The sequence below is a fragment of the Hyperoodon ampullatus genome (genome assembly GCF_949752795.1).
Source record: "Hyperoodon ampullatus genome assembly, chromosome: 19".
Classification (NCBI taxonomy): Eukaryota; Metazoa; Chordata; class Mammalia; order Artiodactyla; family Ziphiidae; genus Hyperoodon; species Hyperoodon ampullatus.
This window is the reverse complement of record NC_136932.1, coordinates 26,424,684-26,448,459: the sequence shown is the minus strand read 5'-3', so window position 1 is coordinate 26,448,459 and position 23,776 is coordinate 26,424,684. Positions and strand designations below refer to the sequence as shown.

Genomic DNA, 23,776 nt, shown 5'->3' with positions numbered 1-23,776 from the left:
ATAGAGACCTGGGGTGGAGAGCAGGAGAGAGAGAAGCTTCGAAGCTAAGGTATTCGGGGGCGGGCCCTGTACTGATGTTTCCAGCTTGGCCAGGGCCCCTCCAAGCCGCAGCTCTCATAGTGCAGGGCCCTTAGCGTGTCTCTGGGGCAGGGAAGAAGTGGATCAACGAAACACTGTGTGTATGGGGGGCTGGGGAGCGGAGGCAGCAGTTTTGGTCCTGGGCCCCAATTCTCAGCCTGCTGGACTAGGATCTGAGGATGGCCTGGGCTGGGGGCCGTGTGGCCTGGCGGGGTGACCTGGCCCAGCCCCTGCCTGGGCGGTAGGGTGTCCATGGGCCTGCACTGGCGGGGAGGGGGGCAGTCTGGGTCCAGACTTCGGTGCTGTCTGGAGGTGGGGCAGGGCCTGGCTTCTTACAAGAAGGCGCCCAGGCTGGCCCAGTCATGCAGGTCAGAGGCCAGTGTGGCATCCCCGGCCTCAAAGAGGGGCTCGGGGGGCAGGGAGCTACGGGTGCTCTCGTCCCAGGGGTGCTGCAGGAAGGATGTGGCCAGGAAGGTCTCATCAAAGTCCAGGCTGTCGGTAGCCTGCTCCACTGGAGGCCCCCAGGTAACAGGGCACTCGATGTGGTGGCCGTGGATGGTGAGGTCCACGTCCCCGTGTGAGGCGGGGCTCAGCGGCGGGATCAGCTCCGAGGTCTCCAGCGTGCCCAGCTCCCCGTCCAGCGTGCCAGCGTCCAAGATGGCCTCCCAGTCAAAGTTGCCCTTGAGGGGTTCCAGCTCACCCTGCTCCTCCTGGGTCAGCAGCAGGGGGCTGGAGGGCCGCGGGACCTTGGCCTCCTGCTTGGGCAGCGGCTGTTGACGCTTACGCCCCAGCCTGCCCTCGCCTGCACCCCAGCCCGCCTCCCCAGTGGCCTCCTCGAACTCCCGCAGCAGCTGCTGGGCCTCGGTGCTCACGGTCAGTGGCCCAGCCCATGGGGCGGCGCTGGGCTCCGGCGCGGCCTGGCGGGCAAAGGCCGGGTGGATGTGGACTGGGGGCAGCCGCCGCTTCTTCAAGGCCCCACTCAGCAGCCGCTCGGCGTACTGGGGGTCGATGCGCCAGAAGCCCCCCTTGCCTGGCTCGTCCTTCTCCCGAGGCACCTTGATGAAGCCCTTGTTCAGGGACAGGTTGTGGCGGATGGAGTTCTGGACACAGGGAGATAGGAGAGAAGGAAGACAGCTGGGTGAGTGGGTGGGCTCAGTGATGGGGGGCTCCTAGCGCCACTGCCAGTCCCACCACCACCTTCTCTCCGATGGGGGCAGGGGAGACAGAGGCGCTGCTCCGACCGGGAGGCTCTGGGACACCAGCCACGGGGCACCAGGCGCTGGGAGTGCTGTCGGGGGTTTTTGTTCCCTTTTGCCAGGATATCTGCCTGCTCAGTCATCCGAGCCCTGAGCCGCAGGGTGGCTCTCAGTGCCACCCTGTCCTGCCCTCCCTCCCTTACCCCGCCGCTTGCGGCCTCTGGTCAAAGGCCTTGGCTCCCCCAGGGCCTGGACGGCCATCTCCCTCTGCCTGGGCCTGGCTGGCCTTCTCTGTTTGTGAAATGAGTGAGTGGGTGTGAGGGTTTGTGTGGGGGGGTGGGGGGATGAAGTGTGGGAGGATCTGATGACGTTCCTAGTTTCTAGAGCCGGCTGCTGGCCTGGACCCTCACCCACCATGTCCCCCTCCTCCCACCCCAGGCTCTGAGGCCTCAGTTGATTATTACCCAGCCAAGAGCATAGCGCTCATTCCTGGGGCCTCTCAGGCTTGGAGTAGGGTGGGGGGTGGTGGAGGGTCTCTGCTTTCTCACCAAGGTTACAAATGGTACCTGCCCCAGGGTCAGGGCCCAAGCAAACGTGGAATAGCTGGGATCACAGGAACTGTGATCCTGTGACCTGTGCCACAGGGAAAGGATCTGTGCATCCTCAGGGTCTCTGTCCCCAAGTAGCCCCTGATCCTGATGGTCGAAGATGCTCAGGGCAGTGTGTGCCCAGCCTGAATCACCATCCTGCCTTGTTCACGCCTGGGTGCACAGTCCAAACCACGCTGGGGCACAGGGTTCTGGGGCCTGGTGCGTGGGGCCGGCAGGTGAGTAGTACCCCCTGGCAAGACTGGGATGTTTACATGGTGGCCTGGGCCCCTTGGCTGCTCTGTGCCAGGTTCCGGAGACTTGGAACATGAAGCCAGTGTGGGAGGAAAGAGCCCCTGTGGAAAGCACGTGGCTGAGGTAATTGTCCCCCCAGGGAGGTTGATGAGAAGAGGGGGAGGAGTGAAGGCAGGAAACTAGGGAGGGCTTGGGGTGGGGGCTGGCACAGCAGCTTTCGGAAGGCCCCGTAGCCCTTCCACTGGGACACAGATGGCCTTCACACCCCGCAGCACGCCCCTCTCCCCTCCCAGACCCCCTCCAGCCAACTGAAAGCAGGCAGGATGCAGAGCCTGGCAGGAACGACGCTCTGCCTCCAGTCAGGCCCTGACAAACTGACCTCGAGGAGGGTAGTGTCTAGGAATTCCAGGACTTGGGACAAAAATGTGTCCCTCAGTCCATCAACCTACCCTGGGGGGCTGTGTGCACGCATAGTTCAGCCCTGGTCTTTGGGCTGAGCCTGCCGGATGAGTGACAAGTTCTTTCCACTTGAACCTCTATGTCGGCACCCCTACAGCCCTCTGAACATCCTCCCTCCTCCGTCTCTGAAGTCAAAGGGGCAGCAGTCCAAGCACTGGGCTCCCTTGAGGTCCTTCCTCGACGGCCTTCCTCTCTCGGGGCCCTGGCCGTACCGCGCCTACTTGGCCTGCGGATCTGGGATGTGAGTCCAGTCCGTGCGGGCATGGGGAGGGAGGGAGGGAGTGCCTCCCCTACCTGCCAGGTGGGATCAGCGTGACGGAAGTAGCAGAAGTTGTCCGTGATCCACTTGTAGATGGCCGACAGGGTGATCTTGGTGGCCTTGCTGGCCTGCATGGCCATGCAGATGAGCGTGGCATACGAGTAGGGCGGCTTCACGTGCGGGTTGGTGGCGTGGTCCACGTCGTCGGGAGGCGAGGCCTGCAGCCCCGAGGGGGCGCTCCGCGGCGTGCAGGAGTACGTGGGCTTGCCAGGCGTGTGCGGCTGCCCCAGGCAGGCGGGGTCCGCCGCCAGGGGAGACCCCGGCTCGGCCGAGCCTGACAGCTCGTGGTAGCCGTGGGGGTCGGTGTCCCCCGAAGGCAGGGCGGGGACCTTGGCGTTGAGAAGGGAGAATTCCTGCAGCCACTGCAGGCTGGTCAGGCTGTCATTCAGGGCGTTGGACTCCTCCAGGCCGCCTTCCGGTCCGGCCTCCTCCGCTGCCCCTGCTCCTGAGACGCGTAGTCAGCTCTCCGCCATATCTGCGGGGACTCTCCGAGGGGGCTGTCAACATCCACGAGCCGAGCCGAGGGTGGCCGCCGAGCTCTCCGGCCCGCTGACTCCCGCGGCTTCAGTTACGCAGCCTCCCGGAAGCGGGCTTCCATCCCGCGATCCGGGGGTAGCCTCCTCCAATCTGAATGTGGTGCCTGCGGGGACCAGAGCGGGAACTGAGCCCTCTTTCCCCACCCACGAGGGGCGAGTGTGTGCGAGGGGGGAGGCTCTTACTAAAATCCTTCCTGCAGCTGGGGAGGATCTTTTACTGCCGAGGTCTGGGAAACAGAAGGTGTGCCCGGGGGTCCGACCCACACGGGGTTCGCCTCGTTCTTTTCCTCTTTGATCTTTTAGGGGAGACTTAATTAGCCAAACGAGGGAATAGTGTAGGGGCATGCGAGGCCACCCCTTTCTCCCTCAAAGCGGGGAATTAACCCCCCTCTCTCCGTCCACAACCAATGGAAATGGGGCGAGAGAGTCCAGGAGGGCAGCACGACGGGTCGGGGGGCGGGGGAGTACGTCTGATCTTTGAAAAGGGATATTAGGATGGGGATCAAGGGGAAGGAAGGAAACAATACAGAGAGTTATAAGGGGGCGGGAAGTGAGTGTCCCCCAAACGCCTCTGATGTCAGTCCCCGGGCCCACCACTTCCGTCGGGGACGGATGGGAGAGCGGGCTGCTACTGACGCCCTCCCTTCCCACGGCCTGCAGCCCTCCCCGTCCCTTACCTGGCTCAGAGCGCAGCCCGGGCCAAAGGAAGGTTCTCAAAGAAATTCCTCCCACCGCCCACCCTCACCGCGGCTCTCTGCTCCCAGCTCGAGGGCCCAGCCAGCAATCCTGGTCGCCACTCACGCCCGACAGCGCCTCTCTGAAAGCCAGCGGCCGTGGACCGGCACTCAGTAGCCGCTCGCAAGGCGTCTCCTGCTGCCGTGGCGACGCCCCGCCCATATAAACAGCTTCCGCTTCTGCCATTGGCCAGGGCGTCTCCAACGAGACCGCGGGCTCTTAACCGCTCTCTCACGCGGTAACTCTCTTCCAACTCCCTCCTGCCGCCCTCTCCCGCGCGCGACCCAGCCCCGTACCCGCCACCGCGTCCCGGCTCCGCGCATTCCCGCCCGAGGGCCCCGCGCAGGGCTCGGAGAGGCGCGCGGCTCGGCGCTCCCGCAGAGGCCCCGGGGCCCTCGGCGAGCAGTTCGCCGCGGGAACCGTACTCCGCCCCACCCCCTTCCCATCTGGGCTGCTCAGAGGTGGCGACGGCTCCTGGGACGCAGCCCGTGGCGCGGGGGCCAGGGCTGGGTGCATGCTTGGGGCTTTCCTTTCCTCTCCTCTGGGCTGCGAGTGGCACTTGCTCACGTTTCTGCGGCCTGTCCCTGTCTCCCGACCGAGTGTCGTCTTGGTGCCCGCAAGCAGGTCTGACTCTCCGATGCCACCTGCCGCTCAGGTCCGCAGAAACCGCAGCCCCGGTCGCAGACACCCCAAGGCGGCTAGGGTAATCCAGTGTTTCCCGGTAAGCGCTGCCTCCCCGCCCCGTCCTCAGCAAGATTCCCAGAAGCTGACATTCCAGAGGCTTCTTCGGAAGTGCTCTCCCTTCTTTCCAGATAGCCGAGGAAACAGAGCCGGTGGGTGAAACCCAGGAAAGCCGTGGACTTGCCAAATTCTTTTACTGGGGTCATTGGCCCCATTAATTTCACCAGCCTTTAAGTGACGGACTAACGGTGGACTGTGGTCCTTCCTCCTCCCGTCCCCCAGCCTCCCTCCAGTCACCAGCTTTCCTGCTCTTCAGGTACTGAGGAGCTGCAGTTGGAAGTTCTCTGGTTGAAGGGGGTGGGTGCAGGTGAGGGCTCCTTATCAGGCCTCTGCGCAGGAGCTGTGCCCGGGGGATGGTACACCAGCTCCCACCCAGAAACATGTCTTTCCCTCTACCCCTTGCCCTCTCTCACTCCTCCATGTCCAGCTTGTCTTGAGTCAAAGTTTTTTTTTTCTTCCCAAGTATTTATTGTTTTTATTTTTATTTTTGTTTTATTTTTATTTTTTATTAGTTTCTGCTTTATAACAAAGTGAATCAGTCATACATATACATCTGTTCCCACATCCCTTCCCTCATGCATCTCCCTCCCTCCCACCCTCCCCATCCCACCCCTCCAGGCGGTCACAAAGCACCGAGCTGATCTCCCTGTGCTCTGCGGCTGCTTCCCACTATCTATCTACCTTACGTTTGGTAGTGTATATATGTCCATGCCTCTCTTTCGCTTTGTCACAGCTTACCCTTCCCCCTCCCCATATCCTCAAGTCCATTCTCAAGTAGGTCTGTGTCTTTATTCCTGTTTTACCCCTAGGTAAACATGACATGACATTTTTTTAAATTCCATATATATGTGTTAGCATACGGTATTTGTCTTTCCCTTTCTGACTTACTTCACTCTGTATGACAGACTCTAGGTCTATCCACCTCATTACAAATAGCTCAGTTTCGTTTCTTTTTATGGCTGAGTAATATTCCATTGTATATATGTGCCACATCTTCTTTATCCATTCATCCGATGATGGACACTTTGGTTGTTTCCATCTCCGGGCTATTGTGAATAGAGCTGCAATGAACATTTTGGTACATGTCTCTTTCTGAATTATGGTTTTCTCAGGGTATATGCCTAGTAGAGGGATTGCTGGGTCATCTGGTAGTTCTATTTTTAGTCTTTTAAAGAACCTCCATACTGTCCTCCATAGTGGCTGTACCAATTCACATTCCCACCAGCAGTGCAAGAGTGTTCCCTTTTCTCCACACCCTCTCCAGCATTTATTGTTTCTAGATTTCTTGATGATGGCCATTCTGACTGGTGTGAGATGATATCTCATTGTAGTTTTGATTTGCATTTCTCTAATGATTAATGATGTTGAGCATTCTTTCATGTGTTTGTTGGCAGTCTGTATATCTTCTTTGGAGAAATGCCTATTTAAGTCTTCTGCCCATTTTTGGATTGGGTTGTTTGTTTTTCTGCTATTGAGCTGCATGAGCTGTTTTTAAATTTTGGAGATTAATCCTTTGTCAGTTGCTTCATTTGCAAATATTTTCTCCCATTCTGAGCGTTGTCTTTTGGTCTTGTTTATGGTTTCCTTTGCTGTGCAAAAGCTTTGAAGTTTCATTAGGTCCCATTTGTTTATCTTTGTTTTTATTTCCATTTCTCTAGGAGGTGGGTCCAAAAGGATCTTGCTGTGATTTATGTCATAGAGTGTTCTGCCTATGTTTTCCTCTAAGTGTTTGATAGTTTCTGGCCTTACATTTAGGTCTTTAATCCATTTTGAGCTTATTTTTGTGTATGGTGTTAGGGAATGATCTAATCTCATACTTTTACATGTCCCTGTCCAGTTTTCCCAGCACCACTTATTGAAGAGGCTGTCCTTTCTCCACTGTACATTCCTGCCTCCTTTATCAAAGGTAAGTTGACCGTCTATGTGTGGGTTTATCTCTGGGCTTTCTATCCTGTTCCATTGATCTATCTTTCTGTTTTTGTGGCAGTAAAACACTGTCTTGATTACTGTAGCTTTGTAGTGTAGTGTGAAGTCAGGGAGCCTGATTCCTCCAGCTCCGTTTTTCGTTCTCAAGATTGCTTTGGCTATTCGGGGTCTTTTGTTTTTCCAAACAAAGTTTGAAATTTTTTGTTCTAGTTCTGTGAAAAATGCCAGTGGTAGTTTGATAGGGATTGCATTGAACCTGTAGATTCCTTTGGGTGGTAGAGTCATTTTCACAATATCGGTTCTTCCAATCCAGGAGCATGGTATATCTCTCCATCTATTTGTATCATCTTTAATTTCTTTCATCAGTGTCTTATAATTTTCTGCATACAGGTCTTTTGTCTCCTTAGGTAGGTTTATTCCTAGGTATTTTACTCTTTTTGTTGCAATGGTAAATGGGAGTGTTTTCTTGATTTCACTTTCAGATTCTTCATCATTAGTGTACAGGAATGCCAGAGATTTCTGTGCATTAATTTTGTATCCTGCTACTTTACCAAATTCATTGATTAGCTCTAGTAGTTTTCTGGTAGCATCTTTAGGATTCTCTATGTATAGTATCATGTCATCTGCAAACAGTGACAGCTTTACTTCTTCTTTTCCAATTTGGATTCCTTTTATTTCCTTTTCTTCTCTGATTGCTGTGGGTGGTTGGAGGTGAGGACTCCTTATCAGGCCTCTGTGCAGCAGCTGTGCCCGGGGGATGGTACACCAGCTCCCACCCAGAAACATGTCTTTCCCTCTACCCCTTGCCCTCTCTCACTCCTCCATGTCCAGCTTGTCTTGAGTCAAAGTTTTTTGTTTTCTTCCCAAGTATTTATTTTTTTCTTTGTCTTTTATTTTTATTTTTTTATTAGTTTCTGCTTTATCACAAAGTGAATCAGTGATACATATACATCTGTTCCCACATCCCTTCCCTCATGCATCTCCCTCCCTCCCACCCTCCCCATCCCACCCCTCCAGGCGGTCACAAAGCACCGAGCTGATCTCCCTGTGCTCTGCGGCTGCTTCCCACTATCTATCTACCTTACGTTTGGTAGTGTATATATGTCCATGCCTCTCTTTCATTTTGTCACAGCTTACCCTTGGTTGAGAGTCCGCCTGCCGATGCAGGGGACATGGGTTCGTGCTCCGGTCCGGGAAGATCCCACATGCCGTGGAGCGGCTTGGCCCATGAGCCATGGCCGCTGAGCCGGCGCGTCCGGAGCCTGTGCTCTGCAACGGGAGAGGCCACAACAGTGAGAGGCCCACGTACCACAAAAAACAAAACAAAACAAAACAAAAACATTTGTATTTCCACTAATAAACTCAAATTATCTTTGCTTTTTCCCATCACACTCCCCAGAGCCTTTTCACAGAATTGTCACTGGTCCCCTGGCCACTATCCTGCCGCCTGTGTGATACTCCATCAGATTCCTTGGAGGCCCGTCTACCTAACACGGCCTCGCGATTCTAATCGGCTCACCACCTACAATGGTCAACTCAGATTTCCTCCCTTTGAGAACCTTGCAGAACAATCTCAGAACATACCATCGCCCTCCCCCACCGCATTGGTCTTGGGGCCAAAGAAGACCCAGAGGCTTCTTAGGGGAAGAGGTGCTGGAATGACACAGGTGCTTTCTCAGCATCACTCCCACAAGGGTGATGAGAGCAGCAAGGATGGGAATCTGAGCCATCCTTGCCGCCAGCTGGGGCTCCTGGCAGAGCACCTGTGGGCCTGGGGAGGGTGGACCATGGGATGCTCCCCGGGCTCCCTCCTTGTGGGCGCTCCGTGAGGGGGGTGGCATCCATGTGGGGAAGGAAACAGCGTGCAGAGGGGGACCAAGTGCCTGAGAAGCTGTCCTGACGGCCAAGCCAGCCTGAGGCACCTCAGTCATAGGATGGAACTTTGAACTTACAGCTGAGCGTGGTGAAGTCTGTTGATTCCACGGGACCTACCACAGTGGATGCTCCTGTCATTAACCCGACATTAACCCGACAGATGCTTCCAGAGAGTTCCCCAGCTCTTTACTACCAGTGTGACGCTAACAGCAGAACCCGAGAAGCATTTTACCAAGAGAGCAGATGCACTTTCCTTCTCCCGTAAGAGCCCTTGAGACCTCGGGGTGAGGCTACGATGCGACCCTCAACTCCCTCTCCGGGCAGCCACCACTGTCATTCGGTTTCATGTCTGGCCTGAACGGTGAAGCCACTTTAATCTGAGAATGGCTGGCTCCCGAGATCACCGTAAAGAAGCCCAGGCAGTGTTTTCCTTCCAGGTCTCGCTCCCCTGCCGCAATCCCAGAGTGGAATAAACATCCACCGGCAGGTTGGCCGGAAGGAGTTAGGGAGAGGAGGAAGCACAAGGCCTGGGGTCAGTTTCCACCAGCATGGGTGGCTGAAACAATTCCCAGGAGCTCTCACTGCCAAACACGGGGTTTGGTGGGGAGCCACTGTGGGGAGGCAGGAGCCAAGATTCCTCTCTTGAAGCCCAGTGAGCGGCTGGCCGGCACAGCTGCCACAGACTCAGGGCGGAAGAGGGCAGAGATGGCATCTTCCCCAACTAGTGACCAAAACAAATCCTGCCCGTAACCTTTGCCACAGAAGCATCCCCGCTTTTGTGGAACAGGGATTAATCTAGTCTCACAAATATTTTTTTTCCTGGAAAATTTCAGCATATTAAATACAGGCTCTTGCCAGTTAGGAATGGAAGCCTCAGCGAGGGCCCCTCGGATGTGCGCGCGCCCAGCAAGCTTGGGGTTGGGAGTGGGTGAACATGAACTTTCACATGAAGTCTGGATAACCTAAATGAGTTTCAAAATAAACAAACTGGACAGACAGACGTACATTTGGCAAAAAGACATGAGAAACAAATGGACAGACAGAAGCCAGGTAAAGAGTGGGAAGGCAGGAAGTGAAGTGTACCCTGGAGCTCAGCCGCTCTGGCCCAGGCCTGGCTGGGTCAACGCTAAGTGGGAAGGCTGGCGAGCCCCTGGGAAGGCCGTGGGAGGTGTCTCTGGGGATTACGGCTTCCTCCACCACAAGCCTGCATGGGGCCAGAGGGGTGAGGACCTGGGTCTTTTGCAAGCTGATGGAGAGTGGCAACCACAGGAGTTTGTGTCCCTCCAGCACCTGTAGCCACGTTGCCAAGGGAGTAAAGCACTGGACCCACGATGCGACGTGGCTGTCCTGAAGCTTAAGCATGTCCAGGGCATGTTTAAGAGGTTACAAACCACGCAACATGAAGGCAGTCTCTGCCGTGAACCCAGGAGGGGCAATTTCGACCTAGTCCACCGGGCAAGACGTGGCTTTAGAGCCATGGTTGGTGAAGCCCTTGGTGAGCACAGAGCAGAGGGACATCAGTGCCCAGAGTGTGACTGACAGGTGGGCTCCTCCTGAGAACTCATCCCGGATTCAGTTTAGTGTCATGAGAAGGAATAAGGGGCACGTTGATGGCCCTGATTGAATTTATAGAGTTAGGGCTCCAGGGAGAAGAGTCACCCTCGACCCCTGACCGTTCCTTTGGGATCCAAATCTAGGGAGCACAAGGCAACTGGTGGTAGCCCAGGGCTCACTGGGTCACAGAGCTAGTCTATAAAATGCTGGCTTTGAAATTCCTCTCTGATCCTAACTAGACACTCTCCTCTGAGGGGCTACAGGTTCCCTTTTCAAGGGCTCAGGCTCTCTTTCCAAGGCCTTATCACAGAGGCCGTGTCTGCCTTCAACTGCCTGTTGATGGAAACAAGACCAGGCCCCCTGCCATGGGATCTGCAAGATCATGATGGAGGGGACACGGTCAGGTCAAATCGGAAGGCCTTCGAGGTATTTTTGCGCCTTTCTCCATGCCCAAATCATTTGGCTTACAGCAGAGTCGCTCTTTGCCCAAGGACTCTCCCGAGGCCGCCTCACTTCCTTTCAGCAACTGGCTCCCAGCACCTTAGCAAAGCCCATGCCTTCTTGCAGGAACTGCAGGGCAGGAGATGGGTGTCCCAGGGTGAGAGCAGGGGTGCGAGCAGGGGAGCGTCTCCCACCAAGTTCATGTTCAGCAGACTGCCACTCACCGGGTAAGCAGGCCGCAGAGCACAGCTTATTGTCCAGTGCTTTCATGCTGGCGATGTCAAAGTCATTGTTATTGTCACACTCCATACCTAGAAATGCGAATGTCCTCTGGCCTGTAACGGAGCTAAGGCAGTTAGAGAGGACCTGGCTGTGTTTTTGTCTGCTTTGCTGTCCTTAAAATAAAAATCTTAAGGATGGAGACAAAAAAACATCAAATCATATGTTAAAAAAAAGACAATAATTAAGTGGGTAGAGTGGACAATAAAGGAAAGTGTGTGGGTACGTTTGTGTTCTCGCTCTGTTCTGCTCCGTTTCCTTAACTGGCCCCTTTCCAGCCTTCATTCCTGGGAAATCAGACCCTGGGGAGTTCTGTGGGATTCGGACACGCAGACCCGGGCCCAGAGCAGAGCTAAGCCAGGCTGGAAGAGCTAGGAGAGCCACGGGGGAAGTGACCCCGGGCTCCGGCCTGTGTCTGTCGGTGCACGTGGGGTGTGTTTATGACCACAAGGCTCTGCGAAATGACTAATACATAAAATGGCAATTAAAGCTCTTTGGTCCCGTAATTTTGCACCTCAAATCAAAGAATCGCATTGTTCGCAAAATTATGATTTATTTTCTTTGAGACTTAATTTGCTATTCTGAGGATGTTTTAAGGGGCTGACCAGAAACCTACAGTCGTGTAAGATGGGAAGGGGACAGTTTTAGATGTTATTTTTCCAAGCTCCCCACCCGGTTTTATTTCCTTGGTGAAAGGGAGAGGAAGAAACATACATCTACTGCGTACGGCATGTCAGGTGGAAACCACGTATGGAATGTCAGGCGGAAACCACGTACTGCCCTGTGCCTTTTAGAAGCAAATATTCTACTGGGGACGACAATCACAATGGAGAACTCGGAGCCTTGTGCCCTGAAGACATCAACCGAGGGGAGGTAGTGCCCAACCCCGGCTTAGTTGGCGTGCGCGTGTGGCAGAGGCACAGCCTGGGCGACCACCGCTCCTCTGGCACTACTTGGCCAGGAGAGAGTGGTCATGTGCACATGCGCACCCCCTGCACACCACACCGCCCCCCAAGCAACTGCCATGGCCAAAGCAGAGGTGACTAGTGTGACATCTGCATCCAGGCTGGGATCCAGGTTTGCTCTGGAGGTTGCCCTTCTGTGGAGGCACCTCAGAGGAGCAGAGGGAAGAGACACCGGTTCCTGGGACGCCTGGTCCTACACTCCCAGGTGGGATTCCCAGGTCACCTCCCCCGCCCCCACTTCCTTGCTCTATATGTAGGTCGTTCCTGTGCTTCTCGGCTTACTAGAAACAAAATTCTTCCGACTGAAGATATGATTGACCTTATTTACAAAACAGAAATAGAGTCACAGATGTAGAAAACAAACTTATGGTTATGGCGGGGGGCAAGGGAGGGGAGGGATAAATTGGGGATTGGGATTGACATATACACACTACTATATATAAAACAGATAACTAATAAGGACCTGCTGTAGAGCACAGGGGACTCTACTCAGTTCCCTGTAATGGCCTATATGGGAAAAGTATCTAAAAAAAAGAGTGGATATATGTATATGTATAATTGATTCACGTTGCTCTAGAGCAGAAACTAACACAACATTGTAAACCAACTCTTCCAATTTAAAAAAACTATCTACTTGAGGCCTGAATGATGGTAAAGAGAATCGTTCCAATAGCCTACAAACACTAGTGTACGCTGAGCTGCTAACGTCTCTTCACCTCACCTTTGCTGTGCCGCCAGGGCTGTGATCCTTCTGCTACTGTAATATCAGCCATTTTCTTCACTAAAGCAGGAAAAACCTACTGCCTAACAGTCGGTTCCCCCAAGGGGAGGAAGCTGTTCTCCTGCTGCAGATGAACTTTGGGGCTGCTAGAGCAGTTCTGTGAGACTCAGCTGAGAAGCTGAAGCAGGAAGGAAGGTGATGGCAGTTGCCCAAGAAGCTTCAGGATCTACTCAACGTAGGTGGAGAACTACATGTATCTACTGCAGCCTTGGCTCAGAGGCCCAGAAAGAGCCAGGAAGGCTGCTGAGGTCCTCAGATACCCTGCTTGCTTTGATATTCCATCAAGAAGACAACCTTTCCCCAAAGCCACACCCTTGAGCAGTGCCACCAAGTCACACCAGTGCCCCTTTCTCTACCCTTTAGAGAATACCCGGGAAAGAAATATAATAAAAGGGAGCAAAAGACCAGGTCTTTTACCATCTTCTTGTGTGGGTGATCCGTCCTCTTCTTCTAGAACATCATTTCCCTAGGACAGAAGGAAGGCACTGTGAGTCCATAAAGCAGTGAAATGAGTCTACTGATTGTCAGAAGACAGAACTGATCACCCTCATGGTATGCATACATTTCCTGTCTGTGTGAGATGGCTGGGAGGCCCAGCAGAGGCAGATTTTGCTTGGCGAGGCAGGATCAGCCCATAGGGACCAGGTGTGAGGCACGTTACAGAGGGACCAGGTCTGAGGCACCTTACAGAGGGACCGTGGGACTGTCAGGAATAGCCTTGGTAATAGTTTAGCTCACACTGTTTCTCTCAGGTGGAAATAAAAGTTGTCAAATGAAAAAGCAAACCGTGAGATCATAAAACTTTCAGAAACCCTTTAGGATCCCCAATCCCATCCAGATACTCCTTTGAGAACATCTGGCTCAAGAGAAAGTTGTAGAGTCCCCACTGGGAGCTGGGCATTCCATATACTTGGGCCACACCTCCGTCAGAGCACTTCTCACGCTGAGTTATAACTCTGATTCCTCCATCAGACGGAGCTCCGGGATGGGTGGGATGGGTGGATTGGGGGCGTGGGCAGGCAAAAGCCATGTCACTCGGTCTTTGTGTCCCCCAGTGCCAGGAAGATGTGAGATGGCTGTGCCAGGTAAATACTAAGTGAATTGGAGGACAGACACCCTCTCAAGGGTCTGCCCTGGAAGACTTCCCTCTGGAACTCACCCCACGCCTATTACGCTGAGACCAGCGCCCTCTGCTAATCGGACAGTCCCTCTGCCTGCACCCTGCCTCTAACAGATCCAAGTGCAGCAGCTTGGAAGGCTTCTTCCAGAACAGCCCCCATCCTATTTGCATCCTCTGCCAGCGCCGGCAGTCCCTCTGACCGTGGAGGGGCAACAGCGTCCACCTTGCTCTTATCTCTGCATCCTGCTCTTCGGCGGTGGCGGCGAGGCCCGCAAAGTTGCAGTCTGGAGACGCCGCTGGCGTCACCTGCAAAGGAGCAACAAAAGTCAAGGTGCAGATGTCACCGGCTCTCCTACCCAGCTCGCCTGGCAGCAAACGCAAACCAAGTCCTCAGGACAGAAGTGGTGCCACATGGAAGATCACATCTGAGGGAGTCTTTGATTCAACGACACGGTACCCTGTTTTCCAGGGCTCCCCTCCTGAGCACTGGGGGGCTTTGCTGATCTCCCTGGCAGGCCCTGGACTGAGCTCCTTGGGACTCGAGTACAGAGCAGAGCAGAGCGGCGAGGGCGATCCCATGCTCCTCTCTTACCTCTGCTTCTTCTGAGGGGGTCCTGCTGGTGGCCCGGGGGCAGGGGAGAGCCTCCCCGTCCTCTTCCGTGCCAGGGGCGATGTAGGAGCCGGACATGGAGGAGACGCTGTCGGTGCTGATCTGGGAGGACACCATGGACATGACCTTCCTTCTTCAAGTCTGGGTCCCCAGTATGTTGAGGGGGGCAGAGGCGGGGAGAAGAGTGTTTCCTGCCCTCAGCTCAGCTCTTCAGGAGGCCTGGTGCATTTGCTTCAGGCCAGCATGGAATCCCATCCCGGGGGCCTTCCCGTCACTGGAGCTGGGGGTGGCCTGTCCCGTGGGCAGACGGGGAGGGTCTCCAAAGACTGAGTTCTTGAACATTGCCCCTCATCCCTTTCCTGGCTGGCGATACATGGGGGAGGGAGGATAGGGAAGAGGTGGAAAGTGAGGAGACAGAAAGCTGGCTTCTTGCTTTGGGAAGGGACTGTACCACACCTGAGGGTGAAGTGGCTGAAGGGCTTCTCACCTCAAAAGTGGAGATCAAAGGAAATGCGAAACCTGCCCAGAGAGCTTGAGTCATGGGCTCAAAGCCACACAGGGCAAAAGAGAAAGGACAACTCAGTGCAACATGGGGTCCTGGATTGGGATGCTGGACTGGAGAGGAGCATTACTGGGGTGATCTGCAAGACGTGAAGGGGGTCTGCGGTTACATGGGATTACCAGGTCAGTGTTCATTTCCTGATTGTGATGGTGGTACTGGGATTATGGAGGCGTGTCCTTGTTCTAAGGAAACACACACTAAAGTATCTAGTGCTAATGGGGCAGCCTGTCTGCAACTTACTGTTAAGGGCGCAAAATATATATTGACTGGGATTACATTGAATCTCTAAAGAAATACGGAGTCACTGAACGTTTTTTGAAAAAGCCACCCAGCCAAGGGCCGGGGCAGGGATGAATAGGAGGGACAGGATGCACTGACGCTTCCCGCCCCCTCCACCGCCAGCCCCCAAACGCTGCCTGCTGAAAGGGTGTGTGAAGCCCTGTGTTCTGGCCGCTTCGGAGCCCCCTCTTAGCTTTGGCTGCTCGTTGGCAGCATCCATGGACCCTTAAAAGTGCCAGTGTTTGGGTCCCAGCCCCAGAGACGCTAGTCCCAAGCATAGGGATTTTCAGGAGCTCCTGGTGATTCTTCCTGGCAGCCAGAAGCTTCTTCAGCCTTTCCTTACCTGGCAGGCAGTTCTGCCAGGCCCTGACCTTGCCCCTCTTCCCCCAGCATGGGCCCAGGCAGAGGGTGAGGAGGTGGGACAGTGACCGGCCCCACCTGTCAATCCAGGGTGTACCCCTTTTGGCGGGGGCTGGAGGCTGAGCCTGGGGACCAGTGGAGAGGCTGGAGCCCCCATGTTCCCCCAGTGCTGGGGAGCGTGGGGAGGAAGGCCGGAGGGTGGTGGGGAGAGGGAGGGAGTCGTTGCTTAGGGGGTGAAGGGAGTCTCAGAGGGAGGCTGGGGCAGCCTCCTCAGCAAGCGGTGGGAAGGGGATGGGCTGCCTCCTGAGCTCTGTAAGGCCCCAACCCGGCTGGCCCTGCAGTGTGCGCACCTTTCTGAAATATTTGGAATAATTAGCAAGGGAAAGCAGCAAGTTGGCGGGGGAATGCCAGGTTGTCCTGGAGCCAGCCTCGAGTGCAAGGAAAGAAAGGGGCTTCAGGAGAAAGGGGCCCGTGGAGGCTGGGCAGGACTGTGTAGGACAGTGCCCGTTTGTGTGTGTGTGTGTGTGTCTGTGCGCACGTGCACGTGAGTGCTGGGGGAAGGGGCTATGCACCACAAGGGCGTGCTGGCGTGGCCAGGTGTGGGCTCGGGGGAGAGATGGGTTCCAGGCAAAGCTGGGTTGAGGGGGTTGAAAGGTGCCTGCCGAGTGTCACATATTTGCTGTGCCTCAGTTTCCCCATCAGAACTATGCTACGTTGATTCCTCACAGGCTGGAGCTGTAGGGTCTAGGCACCCCGTCTTCCGTCTGCCCTGATGGCCTCCCTCAGCCCCAACCTGCATTGGAGGGAAGGCCCTGGGCGGGGTGAATGAACCCCAGGGTGGCAAGTGGGGCCCCAGGGGCTGGGGCCCTCTGACCTCACACCCTGTCCCTTCAGGAAGGGACCAAGGGAGGGAGGAGCTGGAGACAGGCCCAGGCGAGGACCGCAGGTGAGTCTGGGCAGGCCCTCAACTTGGGCGAGGTGGGGAACGTGAGCCGAGCCCTGGGCAAGAACGGCCTTTGTGAGTGAGTCTCCAGGGCCAGGGAGGGGGCTGTGCCTCCTTTGCCGCCTGCTCCTCGGGCCTGTGGGTACAGTCTCCCCATTGCACATCTAGAGGTGCCGAGGCCCTGGCTGCAGGGGACCCCCGAGGGCCGCCTCTCAGCCCCTTTCTCTCTGGGGACCCAGAGATCATGAGGAGTGCATCAGGGGACACTCTGCAGGCCTTTGGTGCCCCCCATCTTCCTCCCAGCCATTCCCCCTTGGGCCGTGGCCTCCCCAAAACTGGCCCATGCTTTTCCCCAGAGAAAGTTGCAAGCAGGTCCAGTTTGAGATTTTTTTTAAACTTTATCTTTAAAAATGTTTTTATTGTAAATAACTTTCTATGAAAAAGGTTAAATTGCCCAATGGGTTAGGAGAGTGGATGTGGGATGCAGCCCAGGGGGTTTATGGTGGAGCAAGACACTCCCCCGCAGGAGTGCAAGCAAGGGCACGGGGCCATCCCCCCTTCCTGGTCCCAGTGGTTCTAGCAAGCACTGCGTCCCTCCCAGTTAAGCCTCCGCTATAGCTACACTCACTACATCAGTCTGTCTGTCCCCTTTCCCCCTGCAGCTTGGCTGCCCCAGCCCCTAACCCCCAGATCCCCAACTCCCCGCTGCTCTCAGCCTCAAGTTGGGCTCAAAGATTAGGGACACATACCCTGTGCTCCATCTCTAGGGATGAAGCCAGAAGATCCCAGAGGCCTTAGAAAATCTCCTGGCTCCACCCAGCACCCCGGCCTCATTTCTGTCTCCTCTCTCTTCCCCCCTCCGCCTAGCTCCTCCTCACAGACTGCCGGGAGAGGCCTCTTGGGTATTAATTTGCAGTCACCTAATCAGTATTTCTTGTACCTGGGAACTTTCTCTGGATAGAGACCTGGGGTGGAGAGCAGGAGAGAGAGAAGCTTCGAAGCTAAGGTATTCGGGGGCGGGCCCTGTACTGATGTTTCCAGCTTGGCCAGGGCCCCTCCAAGCCGCAGCTCTCATAGTGCAGGGCCCTTAGCGTGTCTCTGGGGCAGGGAAGAAGTGGATCAACGAAACACTGTGTGTATGGGGGGCTGGGGAGCGGAGGCAGCAGTTTTGGTCCTGGGCCCCAATTCTCAGCCTGCTGGACTAGGATCTGAGGATGGCCTGGGCTGGGGGCCGTGTGGCCTGGCGGGGTGACCTGGCCCAGCCCCTGCCTGGGCGGTAGGGTGTCCATGGGCCTGCACTGGCGGGGAGGGGGGCAGTCTGGGTCCAGACTTCGGTGCTGTCTGGAGGTGGGGCAGGGCCTGGCTTCTTACAAGAAGGCGCCCAGGCTGGCCCAGTCATGCAGGTCAGAGGCCAGTGTGGCATCCCCGGCCTCAAAGAGGGGCTCGGGGGGCAGGGAGCTACGGGTGCTCTCGTCCCAGGGGTGCTGCAGGAAGGATGTGGCCAGGAAGGTCTCATCAAAGTCCAGGCTGTCGGTAGCCTGCTCCACTGGAGGCCCCCAGGTAACAGGGCACTCGATGTGGTGGCCGTGGATGGTGAGGTCCACGTCCCCGTGTGAGGCGGGGCTCAGCGGCGGGATCAGCTCCGAGGTCTCCAGCGTGCCCAGCTCCCCGTCCAGCGTGCCAGCGTCCAAGATGGCCTCCCAGTCAAAGTTGCCCTTGAGGGGTTCCAGCTCACCCTGCTCCTCCTGGGTCAGCAGCAGGGGGCTGGAGGGCCGCGGGACCTTGGCCTCCTGCTTGGGCAGCGGCTGTTGACGCTTACGCCCCAGCCTGCCCTCGCCTGCACCCCAGCCCGCCTCCCCAGTGGCCTCCTCGAACTCCCGCAGCAGCTGCTGGGCCTCGGTGCTCACGGTCAGTGGCCCAGCCCATGGGGCGGCGCTGGGCTCCGGCGCGGCCTGGCGGGCAAAGGCCGGGTGGATGTGGACTGGGGGCAGCCGCCGCTTCTTCAAGGCCCCACTCAGCAGCCGCTCGGCGTACTGGGGGTCGATGCGCCAGAAGCCCCCCTTGCCTGGCTCGTCCTTCTCCCGAGGCACCTTGATGAAGCCCTTGTTCAGGGACAGGTTGTGGCGGATGGAGTTCTGGACACAGGGAGATAGGAGAGAAGGAAGACAGCTGGGTGAGTGGGTGGGCTCAGTGATGGGGGGCTCCTAGCGCCACTGCCAGTCCCACCACCACCTTCTCTCCGATGGGGGCAGGGGAGACAGAGGCGCTGCTCCGACCGGGAGGCTCTGGGACACCAGCCACGGGGCACCAGGCGCTGGGAGTGCTGTCGGGGGTTTTTGTTCCCTTTTGCCAGGATATCTGCCTGCTCAGTCATCCGAGCCCTGAGCCGCAGGGTGGCTCTCAGTGCCACCCTGTCCTGCCCTCCCTCCCTTACCCCGCCGCTTGCGGCCTCTGGTCAAAGGCCTTGGCTCCCCCAGGGCCTGGACGGCCATCTCCCTCTGCCTGGGCCTGGCTGGCCTTCTCTGTTTGTGAAATGAGTGAGTGGGTGTGAGGGTTTGTGTGGGGGGGTGGGGGGATGAAGTGTGGGAGGATCTGATGACGTTCCTAGTTTCTAGAGCCGGCTGCTGGCCTGGACCCTCACCCACCATGTCCCCCTCCTCCCACCCCAGGCTCTGAGGCCTCAGTTGATTATTACCCAGCCAAGAGCATAGCGCTCATTCCTGGGGCCTCTCAGGCTTGGAGTAGGGTGGGGGGTGGTGGAGGGTCTCTGCTTTCTCACCAAGGTTACAAATGGTACCTGCCCCAGGGTCAGGGCCCAAGCAAACGTGGAATAGCTGGGATCACAGGAACTGTGATCCTGTGACCTGTGCCACAGGGAAAGGATCTGTGCATCCTCAGGGTCTCTGTCCCCAAGTAGCCCCTGATCCTGATGGTCGAAGATGCTCAGGGCAGTGTGTGCCCAGCCTGAATCACCATCCTGCCTTGTTCACGCCTGGGTGCACAGTCCAAACCACGCTGGGGCACAGGGTTCTGGGGCCTGGTGCGTGGGGCCGGCAGGTGAGTAGTACCCCCTGGCAAGACTGGGATGTTTACATGGTGGCCTGGGCCCCTTGGCTGCTCTGTGCCAGGTTCCGGAGACTTGGAACATGAAGCCAGTGTGGGAGGAAAGAGCCCCTGTGGAAAGCACGTGGCTGAGGTAATTGTCCCCCCAGGGAGGTTGATGAGAAGAGGGGGAGGAGTGAAGGCAGGAAACTAGGGAGGGCTTGGGGTGGGGGCTGGCACAGCAGCTTTCGGAAGGCCCCGTAGCCCTTCAACTGGGACACAGATGGCCTTCACACCCCGCAGCACGCCCCTCTCCCCTCCCAGACCCCCTCCAGCCAACTGAAAGCAGGCAGGATGCAGAGCCTGGCAGGAACGACGCTCTGCCTCCAGTCAGGCCCTGACAAACTGACCTCGAGGAGGGTAGTGTCTAGGAATTCCAGGACTTGGGACAAAAATGTGTCCCTCAGTCCATCAACCTACCCTGGGGGGCTGTGTGCACGCATAGTTCAGCCCTGGTCTTTGGGCTGAGCCTGCCGGATGAGTGACAAGTTCTTTCCACTTGAACCTCTATGTCGGCACCCCTACAGCCCTCTGAACATCCTCCCTCCTCCGTCTCTGAAGTCAAAGGGGCAGCAGTCCAAGCACTGGGCTCCCTTGAGGTCCTTCCTCGACGGCCTTCCTCTCTCGGGGCCCTGGCCGTACCGCGCCTACTTGGCCTGCGGATCTGGGATGTGAGTCCAGTCCGTGCGGGCATGGGGAGGGAGGGAGGGAGTGCCTCCCCTACCTGCCAGGTGGGATCAGCGTGACGGAAGTAGCAGAAGTTGTCCGTGATCCACTTGTAGATGGCCGACAGGGTGATCTTGGTGGCCTTGCTGGCCTGCATGGCCATGCAGATGAGCGTGGCATACGAGTAGGGCGGCTTCACGTGCGGGTTGGTGGCGTGGTCCACGTCGTCGGGAGGCGAGGCCTGCAGCCCCGAGGGGGCGCTCCGCGGCGTGCAGGAGTACGTGGGCTTGCCAGGCGTGTGCGGCTGCCCCAGGCAGGCGGGGTCCGCCGCCAGGGGAGACCCCGGCTCGGCCGAGCCTGACAGCTCGTGGTAGCCGTGGGGGTCGGTGTCCCCCGAAGGCAGGGCGGGGACCTTGGCGTTGAGAAGGGAGAATTCCTGCAGCCACTGCAGGCTGGTCAGGCTGTCATTCAGGGCGTTGGACTCCTCCAGGCCGCCTTCCGGTCCGGCCTCCTCCGCTGCCCCTGCTCCTGAGACGCGTAGCCAGCTCTCCGCCATATCTGCGGGGACTCTCCGAGGGGGCTGTCAACATCCACGAGCCGAGCCGAGGGTGGCCGCCGAGCTCTCCGGCCCGCTGACTCCCGCGGCTTCAGTTACGCAGCCTCCCGGAAGCGGGCTTCCATCCCGCGATCCGGGGGTAGCCTCCTCCAAACTGAATGGGGTGCCTGCGGGGACCAGAGCGGGAACTGAGCCCTCTTTCCCCACCCCCGAGGGGAGAGTGTGTGCGAGGGGGGAGGCTCTTACTAAAATCCTTCCTGCAGCTGGGGAGGATCTTTTACTGCCGAGGTCTGGGAAACAGAAGGTGTGCCTGGGGGTCCGACCCACACGGGGTTCGCCTCGCTCTTTTCCTCTTTGATCTTTTAGGGGAGACTTAATTAGCCAAACGAGGGAATAGTGTAGGGGCATGCGAGGCCACCCCTTTCTCCCTCAAAGCGGGGAATTAACCACCCTCTCTCCGTCCACAACCAATGGAAATGGGGCGAGAGAGTCCAGGAGGGCAGTACGACGGGTCGGGGGGCGGGGGAGTACGTCTGATCTTTGAAAAGGGATATTAGGATGGGGATCAAGGGGAAGGAAGGAAACAATACAGAGAGTTATAAGGGGGCGGGAAGTGAGTGTCCCCCAAACGCCTCTGATGTCAGTCCCCGGGCCCACCACTTCCGTCGGGGACGGATGGGAGAGCGGGCTGGTACTGACGCCCTCCCTTCCCACGGCCTGCAGCCCTCCCCGTCCCTTACCTGGCTCAGAGCGCAGCCCGGGCCAAAGGAAGGTTCTCAAAGAAATTCCTCCCACCGCCCACCCTCACCGCGGCTCTCTGCTCCCAGCTCGAGGGCCCAGCCAGCAATCCTGGTCGCCACTCACGCCCGACAGCGCCTCTCTGAAAGCCAGCGGCCTTGGACCGGCACTCAGTAGCCGCTCGCAAGGCGTCTCCTGCTGCCGTGGCGACGCCCCGCCCATATAAACAGCTTCCGCTTCTGCCATTGGCCAGGGCGTCTCCAACGAGACCGCGGGCTCTTAACCGCTCTCTCACGCGGTAACTCTCTTCCAACTCCCTCCTGCCGCCCTCTCCCGCGCGCGACCCAGCCCCGTACCCGCCACCGCGTCCCGGCTCCGCGCATTCCCGCCCGAGGGCCCCGCGCAGGGCTCGGAGAGGCGCGCGGCTCGGCGCTCCCGCAGAGGCCCCGGGGCCCTCGGCGAGCAGTTCGCCGCGGGAACCGTACTCCGCCCCACCCCCTTCCCATCTGGGCTGCTCAGAGGTGGCGACGGCTCCTGGGACGCAGCCCGTGGCGCGGGGGCCAGGGCTGGGTGCATGCTTGGGGCTTTCCTTTCCTCTCCTCTGGGCTGCGAGTGGCACTTGCTCACGTTTCTGCGGCCTGTCCCTGTCTCCCGACCGAGTGTCGTCTTGGTGCCCGCAAGCAGGTCTGACTCTCCGATGCCACCTGCCGCTCAGGTCCGCAGAAACCGCAGCCCCGGTCGCAGACACCCCAAGGCGGCTAGGGTAATCCAGTGTTTCCCGGTAAGCGCTGCCTCCCCGCCCCGTCCTCAGCAAGATTCCCAGAAGCTGACATTCCAGAGGCTTCTTCGGAAGTGCTCTCCCTTCTTTCCAGATAGCCGAGGAAACAGAGCCGGTGGGTGAAACCCAGGAAAGCCGTGGACTTGCCAAATTCTTTTACTGGGGTCATTGGCCCCATTAATTTCACCAGACTTTAAGTGACGGACTAACGGTGGACTGTGGTCCTTCCTCCTCCCGTCCCCCAGCCTCCCTCCAGTCACCAGCTTTCCTGCTCTTCAGGTACTGAGGAGCTGCAGTTGGAAGTTCTCTGGTTGAAGGGGGTGGGTGCAGGTGAGGGCTCCTTATCAGGCCTCTGCGCAGGAGCTGTGCCCGGGGGATGGTACACCAGCTCCCACCCAGAAACATGTCTTTCCCTCTACCCCTTGCCCTCTCTCACTCCTCCATGTCCAGCTTGTCTTGAGTCAAAGTTTTTTTTTTCTTCCCAAGTATTTATTGTTTTTATTTTTATTTTTGTTTTATTTTTATTTTTTATTAGTTTCTGCTTTATAACAAAGTGAATCAGTCATACATATACATCTGTTCCCACATCCCTTCCCTCATGCATCTCCCTCCCTCCCACCCTCCCCATCCCACCCCTCCAGGCGGTCACAAAGCACCGAGCTGATCTCCCTGTGCTCTGCGGCTGCTTCCCACTATCTATCTACCTTACGTTTGGTAGTGTATATATGTCCATGCCTCTCTTTCGCTTTGTCACAGCTTACCCTTCCCCCTCCCCATATCCTCAAGTCCATTCTCAAGTAGGTCTGTGTCTCTATTCCTGTTTTACCCCTAGGTTCTTCATGACATTTTTTGTAAATTCCATATATATGTGTTAGCATATGGTATTTGTCTTTCTCTTTCTGACTTACTTCACTCTGTATGACAGACTCTAGGTCTATCCACCTCATTACAAATAGCTCAGTTTCGTTTCTTTTTATGGCTGAGTAATATTCCATTGTATATATGTGCCACATCTTCTTTATCCATTCATCCGTTGATGGACACTTAGGTTGCTTCCATCTCCGGGCTATTGTGAATAGAGCTGCAATGAACATTTTGGTACATGTCTCTTTCTGAATTATGGTTTTCTCAGGGTATATGCCTAGTAGTGGGATTGCTGGGTCATATGGTAGTTCTATTTTTAGTCTTTTAAGGAACCTCCATACTGTTCTCCATAGTGGCTGTACCAATTCACATTCCCACCAGCAGTGCAAGAGTGTTCCCTTTTCTCCACACCCTCTCCAGCATTTATTGTTTCTAGATTTCTTGATGATGGCCATTCTGAGTGGTGTGAGA

General features: G+C 56.8%; 2 protein-coding genes across 2 annotated transcripts; both read right to left on the bottom strand.

The window, feature by feature from the left end:
* Nucleotides 1-410: 410 nt before the first annotated feature.
* On the bottom strand, nt 411-14,535 carry LOC307067896 (forkhead box protein J1-like; the record flags this gene model as incomplete). The annotated part of the gene is made up of 8 exons (XM_079725525.1): nt 411-1,178; nt 2,870-3,354; nt 3,467-3,534; nt 4,176-4,344; nt 4,462-4,809; nt 10,927-11,013; nt 14,048-14,153; nt 14,440-14,535. 8 exons carry the CDS (start codon nt 14,533-14,535, stop codon nt 411-413), a joined length of 2,127 nt encoding a protein of 708 aa, XP_079581651.1.
* A 3,433-nt stretch (nt 14,536-17,968) lies between these two features.
* LOC307067822 (forkhead box protein J1-like) lies at nt 17,969-20,925 on the bottom strand (the record flags this gene model as incomplete). Its single annotated transcript, XM_079725440.1, has 2 exons — nt 17,969-18,736; nt 20,428-20,925. The coding sequence occupies 2 exons, from the start codon at nt 20,923-20,925 to the stop codon at nt 17,969-17,971; spliced, it is 1,266 nt and encodes a 421-aa protein (XP_079581566.1).
* Nucleotides 20,926-23,776: the final 2,851 nt, after the last annotated feature.